Genomic DNA, 21943 nt, shown 5'->3' on the forward strand with positions numbered 1-21943 from the left:
AGGTTAAATACACACTTTGATGGGTGGGAATGGGATCCTCTTATGCAGTACTATGTCCTGCCATCTCTCCAATGGCTAAGGGGAAACGGATTGCCTCCGGTGGAAAACTCTCATGTTTTCTCTGTGGAGCGATCAATCCACACCCTTAAATTTTAATATTTAATTTTTTTTTTTTACCTTTTATTTAAATTTTAACATGTAAAAGAACTAAATAAATTATGATTCAGTTTAGAGCTTAATTCTTATGCACCGACGAAGTAATTTTTTTAGGGGTAATAGTCACTTTGGTCCCTGAATGTGTAGCAAATAGTCACAATAGTCCTTCAATGTATCAAAATTCTAAAATAGTCCCTGATTGTCCACTTTGTTAGTCAAAATAGTCCCTAAAGCTTAAATAACCCCTTAATACTCACAATAACTCTTTTGATATAAGGACTAAAATGATAATAAGTAAGTACATATAAGGATTAATATGACAATAAGTAAGTCTATTGACGGACTAATATGACATTATTAATGAAATATTTTAATATCAAGGACTATTTTGACTAACAAAGTGCACAATCAGAGACTATTTTGCTATTTCGATACATTGAGGGACTATTGTGACTACTCGTCACTCATTCAAGGACCAAAGTAACTGTTTCCCCAATTTTTTTACATGTGCATATAACCAAATCATGCCAAATGCATCGTGGAGTGATTTAATTGGATGCATGTATAAAAACATTTTACACCGTTGATCTATATACATCAAATTCTTCAGTTTTTTCTAATCAAATAACTTTATATTGCCAAACCCCTTATTGTTTTGAAAACCAATTAGAGCTGTTTAAATCCGATTTTTAAATGTTGATGAGTTGCAAAACAATTTTGCCGGCACAGTTCTAAACTTGTCCAGAAACTGATTGATGCCAACCCAAATTACATAAACAACAAATGAAATAAGCCAGATCAATAAAATATCAGCAAAGAGTAATAAATCTATGAAAATCAGAATAAAGAATAAAATATAGATCATGAATAACTTACATTTTTAAGATCTAGAATCTCTTAAATTGTTACAGTTAAATAACTTAAAAACCTAATTGGTACAAAACAAAAACTTAGAGACCAACTTGTTACAATTAATTAACTTAACCTAAGTAGTACAAAAAAAACTTAGAGGATCAATTTATTACAATTAAATAATTTATAAGACATCTGGTATAATTTAGTCTATCAAAAACAAACTTTCTAGTAGACTGTATGATTCTCCTTGATAATACTCTCTCCTCTCAGCAGTCAGCACCCATATAACATAATCTCAATACGCTTTTTATCTCTCTCTCCATCAGCCACTTGGACAACCCCACTCAGTTCTTTCTTATTCCTTCTAGTATTAACCTTCTAGCACTAAGCTTGAGAGTTGTTGTTTTGCCAACAATCCATTTGGCCCACCTGGGTTCCTAACACTGGTCCTAAAAAATTGGTTTATAAAATTGCCCGGAAAACTGCTTTTTTTTTTTTGAAACATGCCCGGAAAACTGCTTCTTAACCATGCAATGCAACAATATAGAAAGGAGAAACTTTCCAAGTTTTGTGCAGTCAAAGTACACTTCCAAACAAAATATATACCATCCAAAAGTTAAGTTCACTTCGAAAAAATATCTAAAACTTTTTAGAAATGTGTGGAAATAATTGCTCCCAAGAAGTGAAGAAATAATCCCCCACTTCAGCTTTTGTAATTCCGACCACCGTGTAAAAGTGACAGAAATGCATACTTGCAACAAAACTAGTACACCCACACAGAACAATAAAATACAGCCAAATGCTCTTAGCTAATGTCGTGTGGTTAATGCAATTTGCTCATGAAGTTTCCATTACATCATTTGACTAGTGGAAACAACCAACAAGAACAGGTGCTTCCGGGATGTACTTGCAACAAATTTCCAGGTGTCAAATACGCATAAACTTGTGGTTCCACTTTCCATTGCTATTCCTCATGCTTTTCACATAGTTCCAACATTTCTTGTCTACAGTTACCTAGGAAAATCGTTATGGAAAGTTTAAACAATTTGAGTCATCAGAGACAATACTTGTTATCTGTACCACGGTTCCATTCAAAGAGCGCTGAAAAAGTTAAGAATAGAATGCAAAACTATATAAATTTACATTCTGGATGGAAAATGTTTTAGAATGTCATATTCTGACAACTGTAATGAGAACTTCAAGAATATAATATAGATAGAATTTTGCAATTAAAATATGAAATACAATTGAAAAGGTGTGAAAAGAAAAAATAAGTGTCAGAAAAAGTGTGAAAAGAAAAAGTAAGTGTCAACATTGTTGCTCCATAATAAAATAGGTCAACCAACACCAGGTGTAGCGTACATTGGGAGAAAAACAGATTGCCAAAAGAAAACCAATTAAAGATTACATTAGTAAATGCAGCATGTCCAAAGTTATACCTGCACTGCTATTCGTCATTGAGAAAAGCTTGTTCTGTTGCCCGACGGGCCTTCTTGAATTGAAAACCTTTTTCATCTCTTTTTTCCATTTGATGCTCCGGTAGTAAGCATCAAGATTGCAATACCTGTCACATTGGAGAACAAGGAATTTGAATTGATAAACAAGAAACGGCTAAATCATAGGACAAAAGCATTCCTAGATAATAAATAACAGGTATGTGGCAAGGTTATTATTCACAAACATTAAGCCAAACTATTGTTACAGCCACAATACCGTGTCTTAAAGCCATTGCTACTTATAGATTTCCTTCACAACCCTCACTGAAACAATTATGTTTCCTATAACTCTTCCATGATGCCGGGTCACTTTGTCAAAAATGGTGAAATATACAAGAACGCTTTGGGATTTGAAGAGAAATAATTATGATGAGAGAAACAGATTACTTTCCAATAACCTTCTGTCTGAACAGGACTCACATCTCCCATGCAGACATCACCGAAGAAAAATGAGAAGGCGACTAGTGCAATTCATTTAGAGAATGATAAGAATACAGAAGATGAAAGAACAAAGGTAAAATGACTCCCATGTTATCAAAATAGCCCCTTTGTAAGATAATGTAACAAGGTAACTTCCGTATCTCCAAATTAACAAGTCCTATCTTCTCAAGAAATAATCATCATCTCACTCTTCAGGTTTTCATTTTAAGCATTGGCTTTAAGAGGAAGCGTGTTAATGGACATTGTTGGGAATTCTGCCTTCACTGTGGTCTGCCTCTAGCTGCATAATTACGGCATTTGGGTTGCCATCATTGCAGCCTCCAACACTTTCATTGTGTAGGGTGTGAAGGGGATGGATTTAGTCCCACATTGCCTAGGGATATGGCATGTGTAGTATTTATAAAGCTCGAGCAACCCACACCTTAAATGCCAGTTTTGTAAGGATGAGTTAAGTCCAACCCAAATTCTAAGAGACATGAAAGACCTTTTTCTACTAAATAACTACAGGAAAAGTGTATTTTCTTTTGTTCAAAAAAATTGAAGTAAAAATCGTTAACAAAAATGAAGACATCTTCAAGTCATCATTAGCTTTGCCATTCCCTAAATGCCAATGTCCTGATGTCTGCTACTCAACTCAATCTTACATGCCCTTGTTCAATATTTTCAACTGTTGTCAAGTAAAGCAAAGCACCCACCATATGCATATGCATGACTCTGCTATGCCAAGCAGATTCAGCATAAAACTAAAATCTTAAAAAACAAACTTGCACAAGATAATTGGAATTTGGAAGCTGAGCGTATCTAAGAGTGCAAAACCCCACCACAAGCTTAATACCACCAAAACTCATTCGCACCATAGCAAATATGAAAACACAAAATCCAAATTTGTGCACGAAAACCCAGAAAGCATAGAGAGAATCATTCAACCATAATCATTCATACTTCATAACAGCGTAATCAAGCAATAAAACCAACAAATCAGAGAGTGCGTGAAAAGACCTGCAGGAAATGACCTTCAAAACTTCATGGAGAGTGAAACACCAAACTGAAATTTGTTGGAATAAGCGTCAATCTGAAACCGAGCTTCAAGAGAAGAAAGCTTCAAGGAACCAACCAAAAACAAATAATTATTCTAGTGCAAACCAAAACAAATTGCATGAATGAAAGAAATGAGCAACAAAATACCTCAATCTTCAATAGAGAAAGAAGAAAATATCATCACACAAATGAAATCGTGAGAAAGTGCACAATCAATGAGCTTAGAGCATGAATGAATCTGAGTAACTCAAATAAACAAAATCACGTGTATTTTAGAATGCACTAAGGGAGTCACGAGCAATGAGTTGGATTTATTAAGGAATTACAACGAGATATCAAAGAGATTGGGTTTCAAATTAGGGGATAGGGGTTAGTTAGGGTTTTTCAGCTGTGGTTTGTGAATTTGAGTTGAGTGTGAGAGACGAGGAGAAACCAGGTATCAAGAACTGGATTTTTTGCACAAAACGGAACGGGCCAGTTTTCTTCTTAAATAGTTTGGGTATATTTAAAGTGCTACATTTTGGTTTTGAATATGGTTCAACAAAACTTGTGTTTTTGAACAGGCCTATCTAAATCTTTCTATGAAGCATAAACAATCAACTTGAAAAGATGGCTACTGCTGAACTCGCTGCCATAAAAACAATATAGAGGCCTACGAGACAGAATCCCCAAAACCTAGGCACTCGGAATCGGGACCAAGTGATTACTAAGAGAGACCCCATGAGGCTTAAAAGCAGGAACACAAATGCAATCACTATACCAACGTGGAAATTAAGTTCATAGGCTTTAGGATATATATTTGTCGTCTGTATGACCAAAGCAGTTCCAAGACCAACAAGCATGTTAAACATTGGTCCAGCAAAGCCTCCGGCCATTGCCATTGCCGGATGACCAGCTTTAGCAACTGCAACATCAGCAACAAGATCCCCCACTGAATTTCCCCATGCTAGCACGGTAAGACCTAGGAATGCCTGCGGCAGTTTGAGAAGCGTGCCTAAAGCTTCAAGGCAATTCACGAGCTCTCCAGCTGTGGTAGATATCCAAAACACACTCATAACGAAGGCCACAACCACCACAGGCAAATGCTCTGCTTTTGGGGGTTCTTTTTCCAATACAAAATGGAGAAATGCAAGAGAGAAGCTTGTCATGAACACTACGGACCACAGAGGGAAAAGAGTATTAGGGAGGAGGAAAACTATGGGATGATTAAGTGGCACGAATGAGTTACATGCATACAAGAGGGCTAGTGGACAAAGAGCGATATTGGCCGATGCATAAAATCTGTTCCATTGCGATGGTGCTGGTTGAGGGATTGTCAATCTTAAGAGGGTTGAGACAGGAAGCTCCCATGCCTTGGAAATCTGTAAGCAGAGTATGGGATACGTCAGGACAATCTCAAGTAAAATAAATTCAATGATGTTATAAATGAATGATAAATCTATCCACACACGATGCATAACATTTCCTATCTAATTTTTTTACCCAGGAATATTTTATTTAATTATTTTTTGAAGAGATATAAGAAATATTGAATGAACTAAACAACCACTAAAGTCTACTATCACCAAGTGGAGTCAGCTACAATGAATGAAAAATAAACAATTACTATCATATCAAATGGGATGATCATAGTAGCATCAACTAGGTCAGTGGTCAACGTAATTTGGTTTAACATGTCTGAAATACATAAAAAACTTCGAGAGAACAGTTACCAGCTGTCCTTGATTTAATGTCTACCGACAAAGGGATCAACTGGCTAACCTCCCCCATATTATGTGTGAAAAGATTAACAAGTTAATGGATTTTAAAAACCACAACATAAATAACGATTGTGTATTGTTTCCTTCTAAATTCAAATTATCTTCACATTTTCCTGTCCAGAACTTGAGAAACATATACCATTACTACAACTCATCATACAAAAAAGGAAGTCATTGCATCTTACAACAACAACAACAACAACAACAACCAAGCCTTATCCCACTAAGTGGGGTCGGCTACATGGATCAAATTACGCCATAGTGTTCTATCAAAAACCATATTTGGATTCAACTCATTGACCTCTAAATCTTTTCTAATGGTTTCTCGAATGGTTTTCTTAGGTCTTCCTCTACCTCTTTTAACCTGACTCTCCTCCATTTGATCTACTCTTCTTACAACGGCATCTACGGGTCTTCTCTCTACATGTCCAAACCATCTAAGCCTATTTTCTACCAACTTTTCTACTATAACTGAGCTCCCAGATTACTGTATTATCAAAAATGACAAGAAAAATGCAAAACGAAAATATATTTTTTTTCTCCAAAACCATTAATCTTTTGAATTGAATTTTAATAATTATTAGGAGCTGCACATCAAATGAATAGCTCCAAGGCCATTGTTTCAAGGTTACATATGGTTAACCTGCAGCGTTTGGTTTTAGATCAGCAACAGCTTTTTGTTATTATTTTAAAAAAAAAAAAATATGAATTTTCTTATATTATTGAAGGAAACTTTTTTCTTTTCTTTCTGTACATCCTATGAGTAACCAATTTTAGAAAGTCCAAGCAAGTTAACTAATAAGTATGTACCCGTGCAAGTGTTTAACAAACCTGATTTTGAATAAAACAGGGAGAAAAAAATGATATGAACCGTCAGTGTAAACTAATTTTTCAATTTTCAAGATGAAATTATTCAGTCAAGTGATACTGTCACTGTGCCAAGCTATGAATGAATTATATCATGATTACACACTCAAATTATAAACAATCAAAGTAAAAATAGCATATTCAATTACTAATAACTATGAAGCACACGAGAATCACCCCCCATAACTATGAAGCACACGTATTTTTTTTTTGGTAGTGGCCGGGGTTTGAACCCCGGACCTTGCATATTTTATGCATTGTCCAACCAACTGAGCTAAGCTCACGAGGACATGAAAGCACACGTATATGAAAGGCCAAAACCATCACAAAGCTAATTGAAAGTTTGAAACATACCGAACCAAAAGATCCACGAAATCCAGAAGCGTGTTTATCTTTTTCTACAGATCCCGACGCTTTTTCGTCGTAATAGGAATCAATTTGTCCCTCAAGATCCGCAGAACTCTTTTCCCTCCGATTGGCCATTCCCAAATCCATGTAAAACACAAAACCAACAAAGAAAAGATAGAACGCAACGAATCCAACGGCTTGCCATAGAAAAATCTCAGCACTAAGATAAACATAAAACAGAAACATAGCAGCAGTTAAGTAGAACAACACATCTCTAACAAACGGCGCCGGATCAACGGGAAAAGGAGCAGCGTAGATCGCGACAAAGCCGACAACAAGAGCAGAGACGAAAGCACCGGCGGAGAGTATAGCGCCGAAGCCGGTACGGTATTGACCGGCGCGAAGAGCGGCGAGAGATGAGAAGACGTCGGGAGAGCCGTTACCGAGAGCGAGAAGTGTGACGGCGGCCATACTAGGAGAGAGATTGAGGTGAGAAGCGAGTTTAGTTGTGACGATTGAGAAATGGTGAGAAGCGGTTTTGATGAGGATGTAGAAATGGAGGATGAGGAGAATGGAGAGGGAGGGGATTGAGAGGATGGGAGTTTGAGGGAAAATGCAGTGGTAGTTGAGGATGCCGCCATTGGATTGAATGGGGCAAGATGGGGCGATGTTGTTGAGGAGTGATCTACGAAGAGGAGAAGTTGTTGTGATTAAGAGAGATGGAGAGGGAGGAATTGTGATGAAGAAGATGATAATGAGAGTGAGGATTAGTGAGAGTGAAATGGTTTTCAAAGCCATTATTGCAATGATAATAGTGTTTGATCTATTGTCTCAGTGAGTTGTGTTGTGCTGTGTTGAATGTTGGATACTAGCTAACTAACTCGCAGAGACAATAGCATAGCAGAAGAGGACTGTGATGGATGATGTGCCCCATCTCCTTTCCGCGTTCTTTCCCACTTTAACAAATCACCGAATCTCTCAATTTTCAACATTTTATTCCCCCATGAAATTAAATTAAATATGTTTTCTTACTGTCCAAAAACTAGTATTTTAATAATGATAATAATACTAAGGGTCGTATTAACTTGTGCCTTAATGACACACGTTAAGGAACCAAAAAAAAAAAAGTAACTTTGCATTGCAAAACATGATATTTTAATTTTTTAGAAGTTGACTGCACTACTTTTGATACGTATATTTTAACTTTTTAGAAGTTGGCTGCACGATTTTTTTTTTTTTGTGGTGGTCGGGGTTTGAACATCAGACCTTGCATATTTGATTCATTGTCCATACCAACTGAGCTAAGCTCACGGGTAATACATATCAATCAATTTTTGAAGTAATTTCGTTTTCTCGAGAATTTTTGCTAATTGTCTAAAGAAAAAAAAAGGATTCATGCTAATTTTTGGGGAAAATATTGTGTAATTTAACCTTTATTTTGGTACAAAACTTTTAAAATACTTATATTGCACAAAATATTTGTATCATTTTAATTGCACAAATACTTATATTGAGTTCATGTTCTCAAAGAAGCCAACAAAATTGTCGATATCTTCCTTAAAAAAAAAAACGTGTTGATATCTTTGTAAATTTTGACTTTAGTAGGATTTTTAATTTCGTTGTACTTGTGATTTTTAGTTCTAGGTCCTAGTGTCGTTCCTTTCAACAAAGAAAGAGATTTTTTTAATGTTAACCCTCTGGTTTTAATGGGAAAAATATTTTAATAATTTGAGATTCGACCAAGATAGAAGTATAGTCCGGCTAAAAAATGTTTGACACGGAAATTGAATTCAAATTTTATTGATCAATTTACTTTTTTTTTTAGGGAATCAATTGGTTTTTTGTAGAACTCATTAATCATTTAAATTCAACGGTTTGGTTAGAGAAAGGCCAAAATAATTAGGTTGTTGAAGATAAGTTTGCCTCCAACCAAAATTAATAATTATTGGTAGTTAAAGTATAGATAAAATGAAGCACCATTTTTATTTTTCAAAGTGTTGTGCGAATACATTTTTTAAAGCATGATATTGTGGGTGGGGGGTGTCTTCCTTTCACACAAAAAAAAATAAAAAGTGTGCCTTTAATTATATTGTGCATTTAAAAAAAAAAAATATTGAGGCAAATTTGTCTTCGACCAAAATTAATAATTACTGATAGTTAATCTTGGAGTTTCTTTCATATTATGGTATAAAGATGAATCACCATTCTGATATTCAAAGTCTTCTGTAGATACATTGTTTAAAGCATCCTGACTTTGAGTATATTCAATGAAATGGAGTTGGGCGAAATTGAAGTGAAATCGGTGTTTCTTGTAAAATAGAGAAATTGACATTCTGGAATACCAGCTAACTACAGAGGTGACTCAAATCAGGGTAACTGTTGGCTAGCAATTTTTAAGGGCACTGTTTTCCCCTGCACTCCCTATTAAAATGGCCCAGTTTAGAATGCACAAATTCATCTTTTTGTGCACAAAACACAACTTGTGCATGTAAGTCTGACAGCCATTGTGAGCCATTGATATATTACTATTATATACCAACGGTTGAGATCTGTGACAATAAAGTGAAGGGTGACCTGCTGGTGTTATTGCTGAAAAAGTAGAGCCGACCCCACCATTTGAATAAATCATAATATTTTATTGGTTTTTTTGGTAAATTTTGCCTTGGGCTTGTATAAATCAACGTGGCCCAAACCTGGACAATATCTACTAGTATTGTTGGTAGAAGGAAATTTAACAATTTTCCTTAAATCATAATATAAATTAAATATACAATAAACTATATTTATAAATTAAAGATACAATAAATCAAAAATGAATAAAAATTTTTAGTAGAAGTTGTTGAAGTAAATTGAACGGTTGTAATTGGAATTTTTTTTCTTTGAAAATTTAGAATATGAATAAATTGGGCGTAATAGTTGGGTAATAAATAGACAGATTAGTCACTATTATAAACAAAATATAACCTTTTAGGTTTATTTAATAAATAGTGTGTGTGATGTATATTAAAGATCACGTTGATTATTTATTGGATAAATCTAAAATGTCAAGTTTTGCTTATTTTGGTGACCAAAGTGTGTACATTATTGTTGAATGGATTATGGTAAATGGACATTAAAATACACAAAACATTTCTGTATTCATTATATATATTTTTTTAATGACGTTATGTTTATATTTTTTTTTAACATTACGTTTATAATATTGTTTTTTGCGTGAGCTATTTTTATATATATTTTTTGAACGTTACGTTTTTTTTCTTAAGAAAAAAACATATATTGTTTGGCTTCTTTCTTTTTTTGAAACATTGTTTCGCTTTTTTTAAGGGACATTTTTTTAAAACATATATATTCGTTGTTAGTTAAATTCAACATTTTTTTATAGTTTATAATTTATAATTTTATTCTTAGATTTATAATTTAATATGAATAGATAGAAACATATTCTATTTTTCTTGAAAAAAGGAAACACATATTTTATTCTTATATTTCTTAGTTAGGTAAAACTTAAATGAATATTAAGTTTAAAATAAAATTTCAGTGGAAACTAATTAATTTAATAAAAGTATAAAAAATATATACATTTATCAGCTAAATTTCAGTGAAACATATTTTATTCTTATATATATATATATATATATATATATATATATATATATATATATATATATATATATATATATATGTATGTATATATATATATATATTTATATATATGTATATATATACATATTAAAATAATAAATTTAAATTACTAAATTTTAAGTATTCTATTTTTTAAAAGAAAATATTTTAAATATCAATTTTATTATGAATTTAAAATGTTCTTTTATGTCATTTTACGTTTATCAGCTAGTTGAACCACTAATTTTACTTAACACTTCAATTAGCTTATCAGCTATCACTCATCATCTATAAGTTATCAGTCATTAGCCATCAGCTACAAGCTATCAGATAGCTTATCAGTTATCCACTATTTTTACCAAACAGAGCCTTAATGTATTATTATGTTATTTTCCTTTCAACGTGTTTAATAAATAGTTGTAATTTGTTATCTATATTGAATTTATAAATTAGTTTTGTTATTGGAATATAGTATTATTAAAGTAGATTTATGATGTAATACACGTTAATTATAATAATAACGATAAAATTAATTAAATAAAAACCACATAGTGAATATCTTGATTAATCAATTAACATTTATCCATGTACTTTTCATATAAGATTCATGTTGTTAGGGTAAGAGTTGTGGGTTTGATTAGTCGTTGTGACCTCTTGATCTAACTATTAGCAATCTTCCAAGTAGTTTAGGTCGAAGACTATTGTCGTTAGGGTTAGAGTTGTAGGCAAAATTAGTTGGTGAACACTTTGACTAGTCATTAAACATTCATCCAAGTACTTATCGTATATTATTCTTCTTGTTAGGGTAAGAGTTGTGAGTTTGATCAGTCGTTTTGACATCTTTGAAGTAGTTTAGGTCGAAGAATCTTATCATTAGGGTGAGAGTTTTAACCTTGATTAGTCGATAAAGAGTTTGATTATTCATTGAACTTTCATCTAAGTAGTTTGGGGTGAAGAATCTTGTCATTAGGGTCAGAGTGGTAAGTTTGATTAGTCGGTGAACACTTTGATTATTCATTGAACTTTCATCTAAGTACTTTCCGTGCAAGATTCTTTCAGTTAGGGTAAAAGTTGTGAGTTTGATTAGTCGTTCTGACATGTTTGAAGTAGTTTATGTCGAAGAATGTTGTCGTTAGGGTGAGAGCGGTGAACTTGATTAGTCGAAGATTCTTTTAGTTAGGGTAAGAGTTGTGAGTTTGATCAGTCGTTTTGAAATCTTTGAAGTAGGTTAGGTCAAAGAATCTTGTCATTAGGGTTAGAGTTGTAAGCTTGGTTAGTCGATAACAAGAGTTTGATTACTTAGTGAACGTCCATTCAAGTACTTTGACTCCAAGATTCTTTCAGTTAGGGCAAGAGTTGTGAGTTTGATTAGTGGTGGGAATGAGTCGGGCCGAGCCGAGCTTTGCTTAAATAGGCTAGGCCTAGTTGAAAAACTAAGGCCTACGCCTTGGCCTTTTACCTGTCAAAGGCTTTATTTTAAGCCTGACCTGGCTTTATATTCATCCAAGTACTTTGACTGCAAAATTCTTTCAGTTAGGGTAAGAGTTGTGAGTTTGATCGGTCGTTTTGACATCTTGGAAGTAGTTCAGGTCGAATAATCTTGTCATTAGGGTGAGAGTTGTCATTAAGGTGAAAGTTGTAAGCTTGATTAGTCGATAACAAGAGTTTTATTAGTCAGTGAACGTTCATCCAAGTACTTTGACTCCAAGATTATTTTAGTTAGGGTAAGAATTTTGAGTTTGATCAGTCGTTCTGAAATCTTAGAAGTAGTTTAGTTCGAATAATCTTGTCATTAGGGTGAGAGTTGTCATTAGGGTGAAAGTTGTAAGCTTGGTTAGTCGGTGAAAAATTGGATCAGTCATTGAACATTCATCCAAGTACTTTGACTATAGGATTCTTTCAGTTAGGGTAAGAGTTGTGAGTTTGATGAGTCGTCTTGACATCTTGGAAATAATTTAGGTCAAAAATTCTCTTCATTAGGGTGAGATTTGTAAGCTCGGTTAATCGGTGAAAAATTTGATCAGTCATTGAACATTCACCCATGTACTTTGACTGCATGATTATTTCAGTTAGGGTAAGAGTTGTGAGTTTGATGAGTCGTCTTGACATATTGGAAGTAGTTTAGGTTGAAGATTATTGTCATTAGGGTGAGATTTGTACGTTTGGTTAGTCAGTAAAGAGTTTGATTAGTCATCAATCATTCATCCAAGTACTTTGACTCCCAGATTCTTTCAATTAGGGTAAGAGTTGTAAGTTTGATCAGTCATTCTGAAATCTTTAAAGTAGTTTAGGTCAAAGAATCTTGTCATTAGGGTGAGAGTTGTCATTAGTGTGAGAGCTGTAAGCTTGGTTAGTCGATAATGTCTGACAGGGGATTTACCATGACTTTTACTCCTAATGGTGGTCAATCTATCCATTTCTTCATTTTTTAATTTTATAATTTATGGTTTCAGGGTGTTTATGGCTATCCAATTGAAATTCAAGCATTGTTCTTTATGGATTTAAGACGTGCCTTGAAATTGCTTCAGCCAGATGCTGAAGGGAAAGAGTTTATGGAACGAATTGTGATACGCTTGCATGCCTTGAGCTATCATATGAGAAGCCACTTTTGGTTGGTTTGAAGTAACTCGATGAGTACTCATATACTGATGTGAACAAGTTTAATGTCATTCCTGATTCTATATTGAGTATGCTTCATATTAACTTTGGCTTGTTTTTGAATTATTTAGAGTGAAGTCACTGTCTGACTTGTTTCAAAGAAAGTTGATCTAGTAATTGCAGTTGCAAGGGTAGAGGAAGAGGCAAAGGTAGAGGAAGGGTTTCCTCTCATCCACCTTCAACTTCACCTTCGAAAGAAGCTAAAATCGAGGCACTAACATTATAAATGAAGCATAAAAGGGATGAAAAGGATATGTGCAATAAAGAATTAAGCAGAATGGGATCGAATGTTGAAGTGTCATGCCACAATAATTTTAGAACCTCCTCATATGAAAGTATAGGCGACAGTGATAATGCTAACAAGGAGATGGGTGAAGATGATGAGTGCCCTTTGCATTGATTTTATTTTTCTTCACATTTATGTTAATTCTAATTTTATTGTGGTCAAGAATAAATTTATGTATTAGTGTTTTTTTATTGAAGGAAAATTTATGTTTCAGTGTTATTTGTCTTCACTTACAACTTATTGTGTCACTGTTTTTAGTTCTTTCATCTGTTGCTTTTGATTCAGTGTTGAGTTTCATCTTCAGCTAGTTTTTTTTTGAGTATTTGCCTTTGTGGGTTTTCAGTGATTTGTACTGACTTGTTTAAACGTAGAAGTGAGTATTAATATTGTGATGAAGCACACAAAGGGAAATACTGTATTGTTTTGGTTATGTGATGTATTCTACATCGTGTTTTTAGCCTCTGTTTATTCTTGCCTGTGTTTGTTGATTGTATGGTGCTCTAGCGCATGTGATTTTGTGTTTGATATCACTGACACTACTGTACGACTGATATTTGTTTGTTAACAACTGCACATATCTACAAGCGAAAAGATGTTAAAACTCTTTCTTTATATTTTCATTTTACTATATTCAATTGATTGTCTACAGTCATGTTTTTCTGAATTAGGTCATCTTACCTCTTTGAACTATTTATAATTGTGTTGACCCCATTTTCTTTCACAATTTGAGGTTAAAATATTATGCTGCCTGCACCATGATCAACTGAGAGCTGTTTTCCATGTTTCTCAGAATTAGAAAAGCAGTAAATTCAGAGTCTCCCTGCTGTTTATATGCCCATGAATATTCGTTTATGATGAATTGAAGTGGTTTGATTCTTGTGCAACAGCTAACTTTTCTAGTGTTTTTAGGTTATTGTTGCAAGGCAGTTTCACTTCAATTATATTACCCCAGACCGCTCTCGGCTAGAGATGTTAAGTACAATGACTCCTCGTCCTTCTGAGCATTGGCCTTTTCTGTGGTAAGTGTTTCTAGCCGATTATCTCTTTCCCGTGTTTTTTAAATCATGTCTTTACAGTGCTATAATTTTATTCCAGCAGGGGTGATGGGAAGGGACTAAGGATTCCAAGCCCGCATACGCCTAAAGCACCTTGTCATGGGCCTCGACCTCCTTCTCGCCTTAAAGTTTCTGAGATGCGACAGGTTACAACTGTTCTTTTCAAGGAATCGGCATTCGCTTCTCATTGCATGGTGCCATCAGTTATACCAAAGCCTCAGTGCAAATCAGTGGCTTCTAACAGAGTTCTCTTCTGTGAAGATGAACTATGCAAGGCAGTTGCTCAGAATAAACTTCTCTGAAGTGATTATGTTTATTTTTTCCCTTCACTTTGTATAGTTCTTTTTTGGTTTCTAGTGAATGCTAGAATAGTTATGATACAATTTTGTAGTCTGTGTTGAGGGGCAGTTTAGCTGGTATGGATATTCCTGATGTCCAATTAGGTGTGGAGGGTTGGCAATGTTTGCTAAAATAATATTATTATAAAATATTACTTGTATATTTTTGTTTTTCTGAGACAGTTTGTGAGTTTATTTTCAGAAAAAATTGAAGGATCTTCTTTATTAGTAAAGAAGGCTGTGCTTTCGTTTATCTATGTATACATATCCTTGCATGATTCAAAAGTGGGTATTGCTATAATGTAGAGGTATATGACTATTTCTGTCAAAGTGCAACTTACTTCTACCTATAGCTGCAATATTACGATTGACTGCTACCAGGTGGTTGCATCTGTTAGCTTTACATTATCATGCTTTAGTCTGCAATTTACGAAACTAATGAACCCAGAATCTCTACAACAAGTTGGACATAGACTGTTAGATTATGAAAGGTAAATTATTATTATTATTTTTTCACCAAATTAATTATATAACAAAATGTCGGTTGAAAATTGAGTTTGTATTTCGGCCTTAGTCCACTTAAGTTTTATTCATAAGTCAAATTAATTATATAGAAGAGAAATTTTTAGTTGGACACAACTACAAATCAAAAACTTTGGACACACTCAAAAATTAATTATGTGTCAAAATAAATTTTATTTAGGCCTGTGTCAATTAAACAATAAAATGGTAGGCTTGTGTCAACCCATAATAAAATGAAGGCTTAAATGCAATCCTGACCCTCTTATTTATACATTCGTTAACTTTTGATCCCCCTTTTATCAAAACCAACTTTTTAGTCCCTCTGTTTTTTTCTTTAAAAAAAAAAAAGTCCCTCTATTCAGCAATTTTTTTTGATCCCTACTAATTTAAATGATGCGACAAATTTATTAATGACATGGTGCTCACCTTGCATTGGTGATTTGAATTAAATATTTTCCATGTCATTATGTTTATTTATTTTATTATTAATACATTAAATTAAATTATTAGAAATCAATTAACATACAACTAAAACTCAAATCCAGCATCTCTATCACCATCCACCTCCACCTTCAACACAATCTTGTATCATCCATCATCATCAACTGCAACCAAGAATTTCCCTCTTTTTTTTAATCAACAAATATTATTAAGCTCGGGAAGCACAAGATGCACGACTAAAGGAGGATAAAGAGTACAACAAGTGCCTATAAATGAAGGGCACCTACACACCAATACAAACTCAATAAAAAAACCCTTAAGACAGGAAATGAATACCCAGGTAAACACTGCCTTTTAATTTGGATCAAAACCACCACAAAAACATCACAGAACACCCAAAAAAGACTCCCCAAACGCCAACGCAAGAACACAGCATTTGTGCTACATTGTGCAGAACCGCAACACAGCTAAAACCAACAGCCCTGACAGCAAAAAACTACCAGAACCAAAAGCTCCCTGCTGCTCTTTACCAAACCTGTCACGGACAGCAGCCACATAACCCAAACAGACGCAGCAACAGCCCAAAAAACAAAAGACATCAACATCATGGAATCATCATCAACATCTTTGAAAATCAAACTCTAAATTAAAAAAAATTACAGTAAAAACATAAATCTAATTTGGAATAATCAAAATTTTGAATACCCAAAATTACAGTAAAAATCACTCAAAGTTTTTAAATCTAAAATCTAAACCCACAAATCTATTAAATTTATAAATTACATTAATGAAAAAAGTTAAGTAAGAAAAAGAAACATGTCTGGAACCAAGGTATATGTGTGCATAAACACCCATAATTCATTCATTCAAAAAAAAAATCTAGATTTTTATTCTTAATCCACAAATAAAACTTTGACATGTTGTTTTTTATTGTAACCCTAAACCCACGAACACAATTCAATATGGATTCAGTGAATCGAAGATGAAGAAGAGATGTTGGATCTGATTTCGGATTGTAGGGATTGAGCAAACGAATCTGGGTACATGTGATGAATATGCTTCTCTGTCAAACATGAAGGATGAGGAAAGAAAACTAAGGTGAGAGGTGAGAACCAAGCTGATAGCATGCGTGTTTCGAAGGGTGGTGTGAAGAAATGATGGATACTATGAAGAAATGAAGAACATGATGAAGGAGAAGAGAATCAAGAAGGAAACCGTAAAAAAAAAAAATAACAAATGTGAGAAACTAATTTGCTGATGTGTTGGTGTGAAATTACTACTCTCAATGTTCAAGTTTTGGGGGTGTATACAGAAAAAACAATAAAACCAATATTTCTTAATATAATATGTTTTTTTTTATTAATTATTTATTTTTAGCAGGTCACCTGACCCCACCAAAACCTGCTGCTGCAGGTAAATGCACAACTTGTGTTGTGTGCACAAGTATTGCATTTGTCCATTCTAAATGGGACCTATTAAAATACCCTCATACTTTCAGATGCACGAATTGTCTGAAAGTTGTTGACATTCGAAACGCACAAATTGTCTAGAAAGTTGATAGGATGTGTAAAGAAGTGGCCTCCATTTTTAATGACTGAACCCAAAGGATTCATTACGGCAAGATACGTTTTTAAAGGAGAAAATAAGCTTAAGACAACCACAAGCAAATTTCGGATTTCGAGTATTCGAAAGCTATTTCTCAAAATAATAATAATAATTCAAAAGCTATTCATCTCCACCATTCAAAGCGCAATATTTTTTTCCCTGATATATTTCTTTAAAGCAACCCTTTATATCCCTTATAGAAAAGGTTAAAGTTACAGCAAAAACGTTAACATGACAAAGGCATCATCTGTATTCCCTGGGCAATCGGTAACCTGGCATTACTATTTTATCAGCCAACATTTTTCCAGTTTTTGGCATAACATGCCAGTGCAAGGTCAAGTTAAATTCTCTACCACGCAAATTGGTTCCCTGTACACAAATAAAAAAGGCAAAGTTAAGGCCTAAAGAAATCTGAGGTAATTCATATTAGACAGACTTCCTATAAGAGTTATATACCTGATCAATGAAACGGTATTTATTTGACGTGTGAATCAAAAACTTTGCATGCTCTTTAGAGGGAATGATACCATCCCAAAGGGATATCTGTAAAATGGCATCTCAAGAGAATGAGAAATATATAAGACAACATATACCGAAAGTGACAGAAATGCAGCAATACATGCATTAACAAAGCTATCTGAGTGACATGAAATCATGAATAGTGCAAACAAACTCTGAAGCTGCCATCTCAACAATGACCAACCCACTATTACCATGTCTTTCTTTTAATCGCTTGTTATAAAAAGGAGTTGGCAAGCTTCAAATTTAGGTGTGTATATTTCAAATGAAGTTGCAAACAATCTAACCAAAGCATACATCATACCTGATTCAAGGGTTTCTTTGGTGTATCATATTCAGCAGCTAAAAAGACAAAAACCTGAAAGCATAGAAAAGAAGCAAAACCAAAATTAGTTTCCTTTCTTCCCCAACTTTTGTCCTGAAATAAGACAAAAAACTAAGAGGAAAAATGCAATTGAAGTGAAGAACCTGTTTTGTGTTCCACGTGAACAGAGACTGTAAATCTCCTGAAATATTTAGTGTCATGCTGACCTGCAAGAATAATAATGCTTCCATTTCAGTTTGAACAATGAATATTTTGCCATTCAAAAAAAAAAAGTTTGAACAATGAATAAGAATGACATTTGAATATCAGAGAAAGGGATCCAAACGAGCTGGTAAATGAAAATGACACAATATGATACTCATAATAATGTGGTAGGCGGTTTGAAATACAAGTAGTTATAAATGTTGCCATCTTTGAAAAAAGTATGTAGAATAGAACCAACATGATGTTTCCAACAATTTCCAGCTATGATTTTGACCTGTTTCATGCACACACAAGTACCTCTTGTCTGTTGTATGTAAATACAGACATTTTAACAAGCCTCTGAAGCAATTACATCGAATCTTTCAGATTTGGAGGTAGTTTGACGACTTCTAATAGGTACTCTCCTTCCTTAGTTAGTAAGGAAGATAGTGAAGAAATAAGGTTTTTTGCAAATAAATAAAAGGAGAGATTGGGGGAAGGATATCTTGTCATTTGAAAGATACGAGGTCTTTTGAAGACCCTCCAAGTTCTACAATTATACTGTTTTTTTTTTTTTTTGGCTCCACAGTTATACTGCTTGGAAAGGAGAAGCGAGGAATATATCAAGCACTGTGAACCGGTGAATAGAACTGGCCTTAGAAAACAGAAAGAATTGCTTATTGCATGAATTGAGACCGACTACACTGTTTATTCAGCAGAACCAGACTCTACCCACAGGAATGCTCCCAAAATACAAGGTACCATCCGCTCTCTTGGTAACTTCCCTTATATAACCCACTTTCTAACTTTCCAACTGACGCTAATTTCCTAACATCTTTCGTAACAATCTGGCTATTTGAGTTATAACTTATAATCCCTTGTAACCTGCTTCTTTCGCCTAACATAAACCCTCTTAATCAAGGGTTGTGGTCTATCGCATTGGCTCAACACAATCAGTTGAAACAAATAAGGAAATAAGAAAGAGCTATAGAGTGAGAGTCTCCAACGGAAGGTATATGACTTCACATATAAGGCAAGGGATGGAGACATTTGAGAGAGAACTCTTTGCTTCATAAGACTCTTTTTGGTCCACATCACATACTACCCTTCCTTGAGCACTTTGGGAGGGAGTAGTTTCCTTTCATACCCTATACCCTATATAAGTACTCCCTCCAGTCCTAAATATAAGAGAAAGTTGGGTCAACAAGAGTTGATGTATTGGTTCAAAATTTGGATCGGGACCCATTAACTTTTGTTGACCCAACTTTCTCTTATATATAGGACCCGATGGAGTTTATAACTATAGCATAACATAAGTTGCTCTTCCTAGACAATACCATTGGGGATTTACACTCCTTCAGTAATTCAAAATCACATCAATAAAACTCACATTAATTCATCTATGAATTCTCTATCTAAACTGTTTCATTGCCATAAACTGTGTTCTGTTCCTTACATATACTGTAACATGGGAATTCATCTCCCTAACGAAGGAAGGACAAAAATCAGGGTAACAACCACAACTTAAATGACACAATTACCATAAACATAAGGATAAAGTAAAATGCACATGAAACACAGCTAAAACACGATCTGCAATCTTAATTAAGTAAACAGTACATATTAAAATATATATATATATATATATATATATATATATATATATATATATATATATATATATATATATATATATAGTAGCATCTAAACATGAATTACCTCGTCGTTACCGTTGGGTTGTTTCTGAAACCAATTAATATTCAACACCTACACATAAAAATAAAAATAAAAATTAACAAAAAAGGGTTGAAATTGAAAGTGTTATTTGAATGACAGATCTGTGAAAGAGAAGAGAAGAGACCTGGACTTGAGCAGAAGGAGATGGGGAATTGAAGGAATCAGTAAGCGATGCAATCGCGCACATAAGTGCAAGAATCGTAAGAGAAAATGTTAGCAAAGCGTTGGCTCTGTAACCGAATGAATGCATTCTCGGAATTTCTTTTTCTTCTTCGATTGCAATCTATCTGTTTGATAAAAGTGGATAAAGAATTGAAACTCGGAAATAAAATATAGTGAGTGAGTTGTAGACTACTCAGTCAGTGTACTTGTCTTCTCCTTCTCTCTCATTGGATACAACACGCAAGCGGTGGGGTCGCACTTATTTTATTGCAGAAAAATAAAATTAAATATTTACTATTTCTCTAATAAAAAATATAACAACTAATTTTATTTTCCTTCAAAAAAAAAACTAATTTTATTTATTTATTTTTTTTCCTCTAAAAAAAAAACAACTAATTTTTTTAGGGAAACTAAATTTTATATCCTCTAAGAAAATAATTATACAGTACATAATTTATGTTCCCCTCGAAAAAGTAATTGTTTAAAAATAATAATTTATATATAATTATTATAATGTTTTTGTAAAAAATAATAATTATTTTTTTAGAGGAAATGTATAACAAAAAGACCAAAATGGTGGTTTTAAAAATAGATGGACTAAAATTTCGATTGAGATAAAATAAGGAGATAATATTTTAACTTTTCAAGTATGATAATAACTTATTTATGCGCTTATTTATCAAGTAAAAGTAAACTTTTTTTTTTACTTCACTTCAAATGTCTTATAGTTTTTATATAGGCTTAATACATCCCCAGGTCCCTTAACTTATTTTTTCTTCTCACTTCAGTCCCTTAACTTTTAAATGTGTCAATTTGGTCCTGTAAGTCCTCCTCCGTTTACTTAGTTGGTCATTTCTGTTAACTTTTTTCAAAAAACGTTGACTTTGTACAGGTGGCTCTCCACGTTGGCCAATCACTTGAGGACATGGAAAATCACTGTCAGCAATATAAAAGGGATCAAATGTCAAAAATTAGGGTTTTATTTGTCCCATTCCTCCTTCTCTCTTCATCTCCATCGTGACCCTCACCATAGCCACAACCTTCAATTATTCTTCTTCATTTCGCCACCCAGACCCAGAAAATTTGTAACCAAGCATCACCTTCACCTGAAATGTCGAGCCAGACATCAAAAACACAGTGGGTTCACGAGCAGTCATATGGATCTGTTGGATCTAGTTTGAGGAGAAGAGCAAATCCGAGTTGTAGGTGTGGAGAATTAAGTGTAGTTCGAACGGTTACTGATTCTTTGAATCCTAACTGTGGGAAGAAATTCTAGGGTTGTAGAAACTACAGGAATGCTAGTGACAAAGGTTGCAGCTACTTTAAGTTGGTTGATGAAGATGATTTTATTGATGAAAGGGAATTGAAGATTGAAAAACAGGGTAAAAAGATTAAGAAGTTGAAGATTGAGTTATCAAGAACACAAAAATGGTTGTTAATGGCACTGATTTTTGGATTTTTATGTTTTGGGATTGGGTTGGTCTTAGGAACAATTTTAGTTTGCAAAACCACTTCCATTTTGAGTGGATT

The 21943-nt window shown here is 33.8% G+C and overlaps 3 protein-coding genes and 1 long non-coding RNA gene across 11 annotated transcripts; 1 reads left to right on the forward strand and 3 right to left on the reverse strand.

Annotated features, from left to right (window-relative positions):
• Positions 1–1533: 1533 nt before the first annotated feature.
• On the reverse strand, positions 1534–7929 carry CAX11 (cation exchanger 11). Of its 6 annotated transcripts, none has more exons than XM_085724603.1 (5): positions 6968–7929; positions 4134–5347; positions 3962–4047; positions 2451–2575; positions 1534–2025 (listed from the first exon to the last, which is right to left on the reverse strand). In XM_085724603.1, exons 1-2 carry the CDS (start codon positions 7757–7759, stop codon positions 4583–4585), a joined length of 1557 nt encoding a protein of 518 aa, XP_085580729.1. In that variant the 5' UTR covers positions 7760–7929; the 3' UTR covers positions 1534–2025; positions 2451–2575; positions 3962–4047; positions 4134–4582. The 6 variants fall into 6 exon arrangements, with proteins under 6 accessions (XP_085580729.1, XP_085580731.1, XP_085580726.1 ...); XM_085724605.1 differs by having other exon boundaries at positions 1534–2112; XM_085724600.1 differs by having other exon boundaries at positions 3948–4047.
• A 1320-nt stretch (positions 7930–9249) lies between these two features.
• On the reverse strand, positions 9250–17493 carry LOC146911422 (uncharacterized). The gene is made up of 2 exons (XR_015018147.1): positions 17355–17493; positions 9250–9382 (listed from the first exon to the last, which is right to left on the reverse strand). It is a non-coding gene; the product is annotated as an uncharacterized LOC146911422 (long non-coding RNA).
• LOC146911423 (F-box protein At4g35930-like) lies at positions 12941–15182 on the forward strand. Of its 3 annotated transcripts, XM_085726962.1 has the most exons (4): positions 13018–13193; positions 13312–14329; positions 14436–14545; positions 14622–15182. In XM_085726962.1, exons 2-4 carry the CDS (start codon positions 14306–14308, stop codon positions 14881–14883), a joined length of 396 nt encoding a protein of 131 aa, XP_085583088.1. In that variant the 5' UTR covers positions 13018–13193; positions 13312–14305; the 3' UTR covers positions 14884–15182. The 3 variants fall into 3 exon arrangements, with proteins under 3 accessions (XP_085583087.1, XP_085583088.1, XP_085583089.1); XM_085726961.1 differs by having other exon boundaries at positions 12941–14329; XM_085726963.1 differs by having other exon boundaries at positions 13020–14329; positions 14625–15182.
• Positions 17494–17557: 64 nt separating the features above from the next.
• On the reverse strand, positions 17558–20553 carry LOC146911424 (signal peptidase complex subunit 3B-like). The gene is made up of 6 exons (XM_085724606.1): positions 20376–20553; positions 20234–20281; positions 18475–18537; positions 18311–18364; positions 17944–18030; positions 17558–17856 (listed from the first exon to the last, which is right to left on the reverse strand). The coding sequence occupies exons 1-6, from the start codon at positions 20499–20501 to the stop codon at positions 17731–17733; spliced, it is 504 nt and encodes a 167-aa protein (XP_085580732.1). The 5' UTR covers positions 20502–20553; the 3' UTR covers positions 17558–17730.
• Between the last annotated feature and the right edge of the window lie 1390 nt (positions 20554–21943).

This window comes from Medicago sativa, chromosome 7 (genome assembly GCF_051527215.1).
Source record: "Medicago sativa cultivar Bolivia chromosome 7, Bolivia_mono, whole genome shotgun sequence".
NCBI classification, from domain to species: domain Eukaryota; kingdom Viridiplantae; phylum Streptophyta; class Magnoliopsida; order Fabales; family Fabaceae; genus Medicago; species Medicago sativa.

What these genes read in the sequence shown, in the direction of transcription:
- LOC146911424 (XM_085724606.1), bottom strand. Translation starts at nt 20,501, where the DNA reads ATGCATTCATTCGGTTACAGAGCCAACGCTTTGCTAACATTTTCTCTT. An exon ending in AACCCAACGGTAACGACGAG is followed by an intron (nt 18,538 to 20,233) that starts GTAATTCATGTT and finishes TTATTCTTGCAG; the next exon opens with GTCAGCATGACACTAAATAT. An exon ending in CAAAGAAACCCTTGAATCAG is followed by an intron (nt 18,031 to 18,310) that starts GTATGATGTATG and finishes GCCATTTTACAG; the next exon opens with ATATCCCTTTGGGATGGTAT.
- CAX11 (XM_085724603.1), bottom strand. Translation starts at nt 7,759, where the DNA reads ATGGCTTTGAAAACCATTTCACTCTCACTAATCCTCACTCTCATTATC. An exon ending in TTCGTGGATCTTTTGGTTCG is followed by an intron (nt 5,348 to 6,967) that starts GTATGTTTCAAA and finishes CTCTGCTTACAG; the next exon opens with ATTTCCAAGGCATGGGAGCT.
- LOC146911423 (XM_085726961.1), top strand. Translation starts at nt 14,306, where the DNA reads ATGTTTCTCAGAATTAGAAAAGCA. An exon ending in TTCTCAGAATTAGAAAAGCA is followed by an intron (nt 14,330 to 14,435) that starts GTAAATTCAGAG and finishes TAGTGTTTTTAG; the next exon opens with GTTATTGTTGCAAGGCAGTT. An exon ending in GAGCATTGGCCTTTTCTGTG is followed by an intron (nt 14,546 to 14,621) that starts GTAAGTGTTTCT and finishes ATTTTATTCCAG; the next exon opens with CAGGGGTGATGGGAAGGGAC.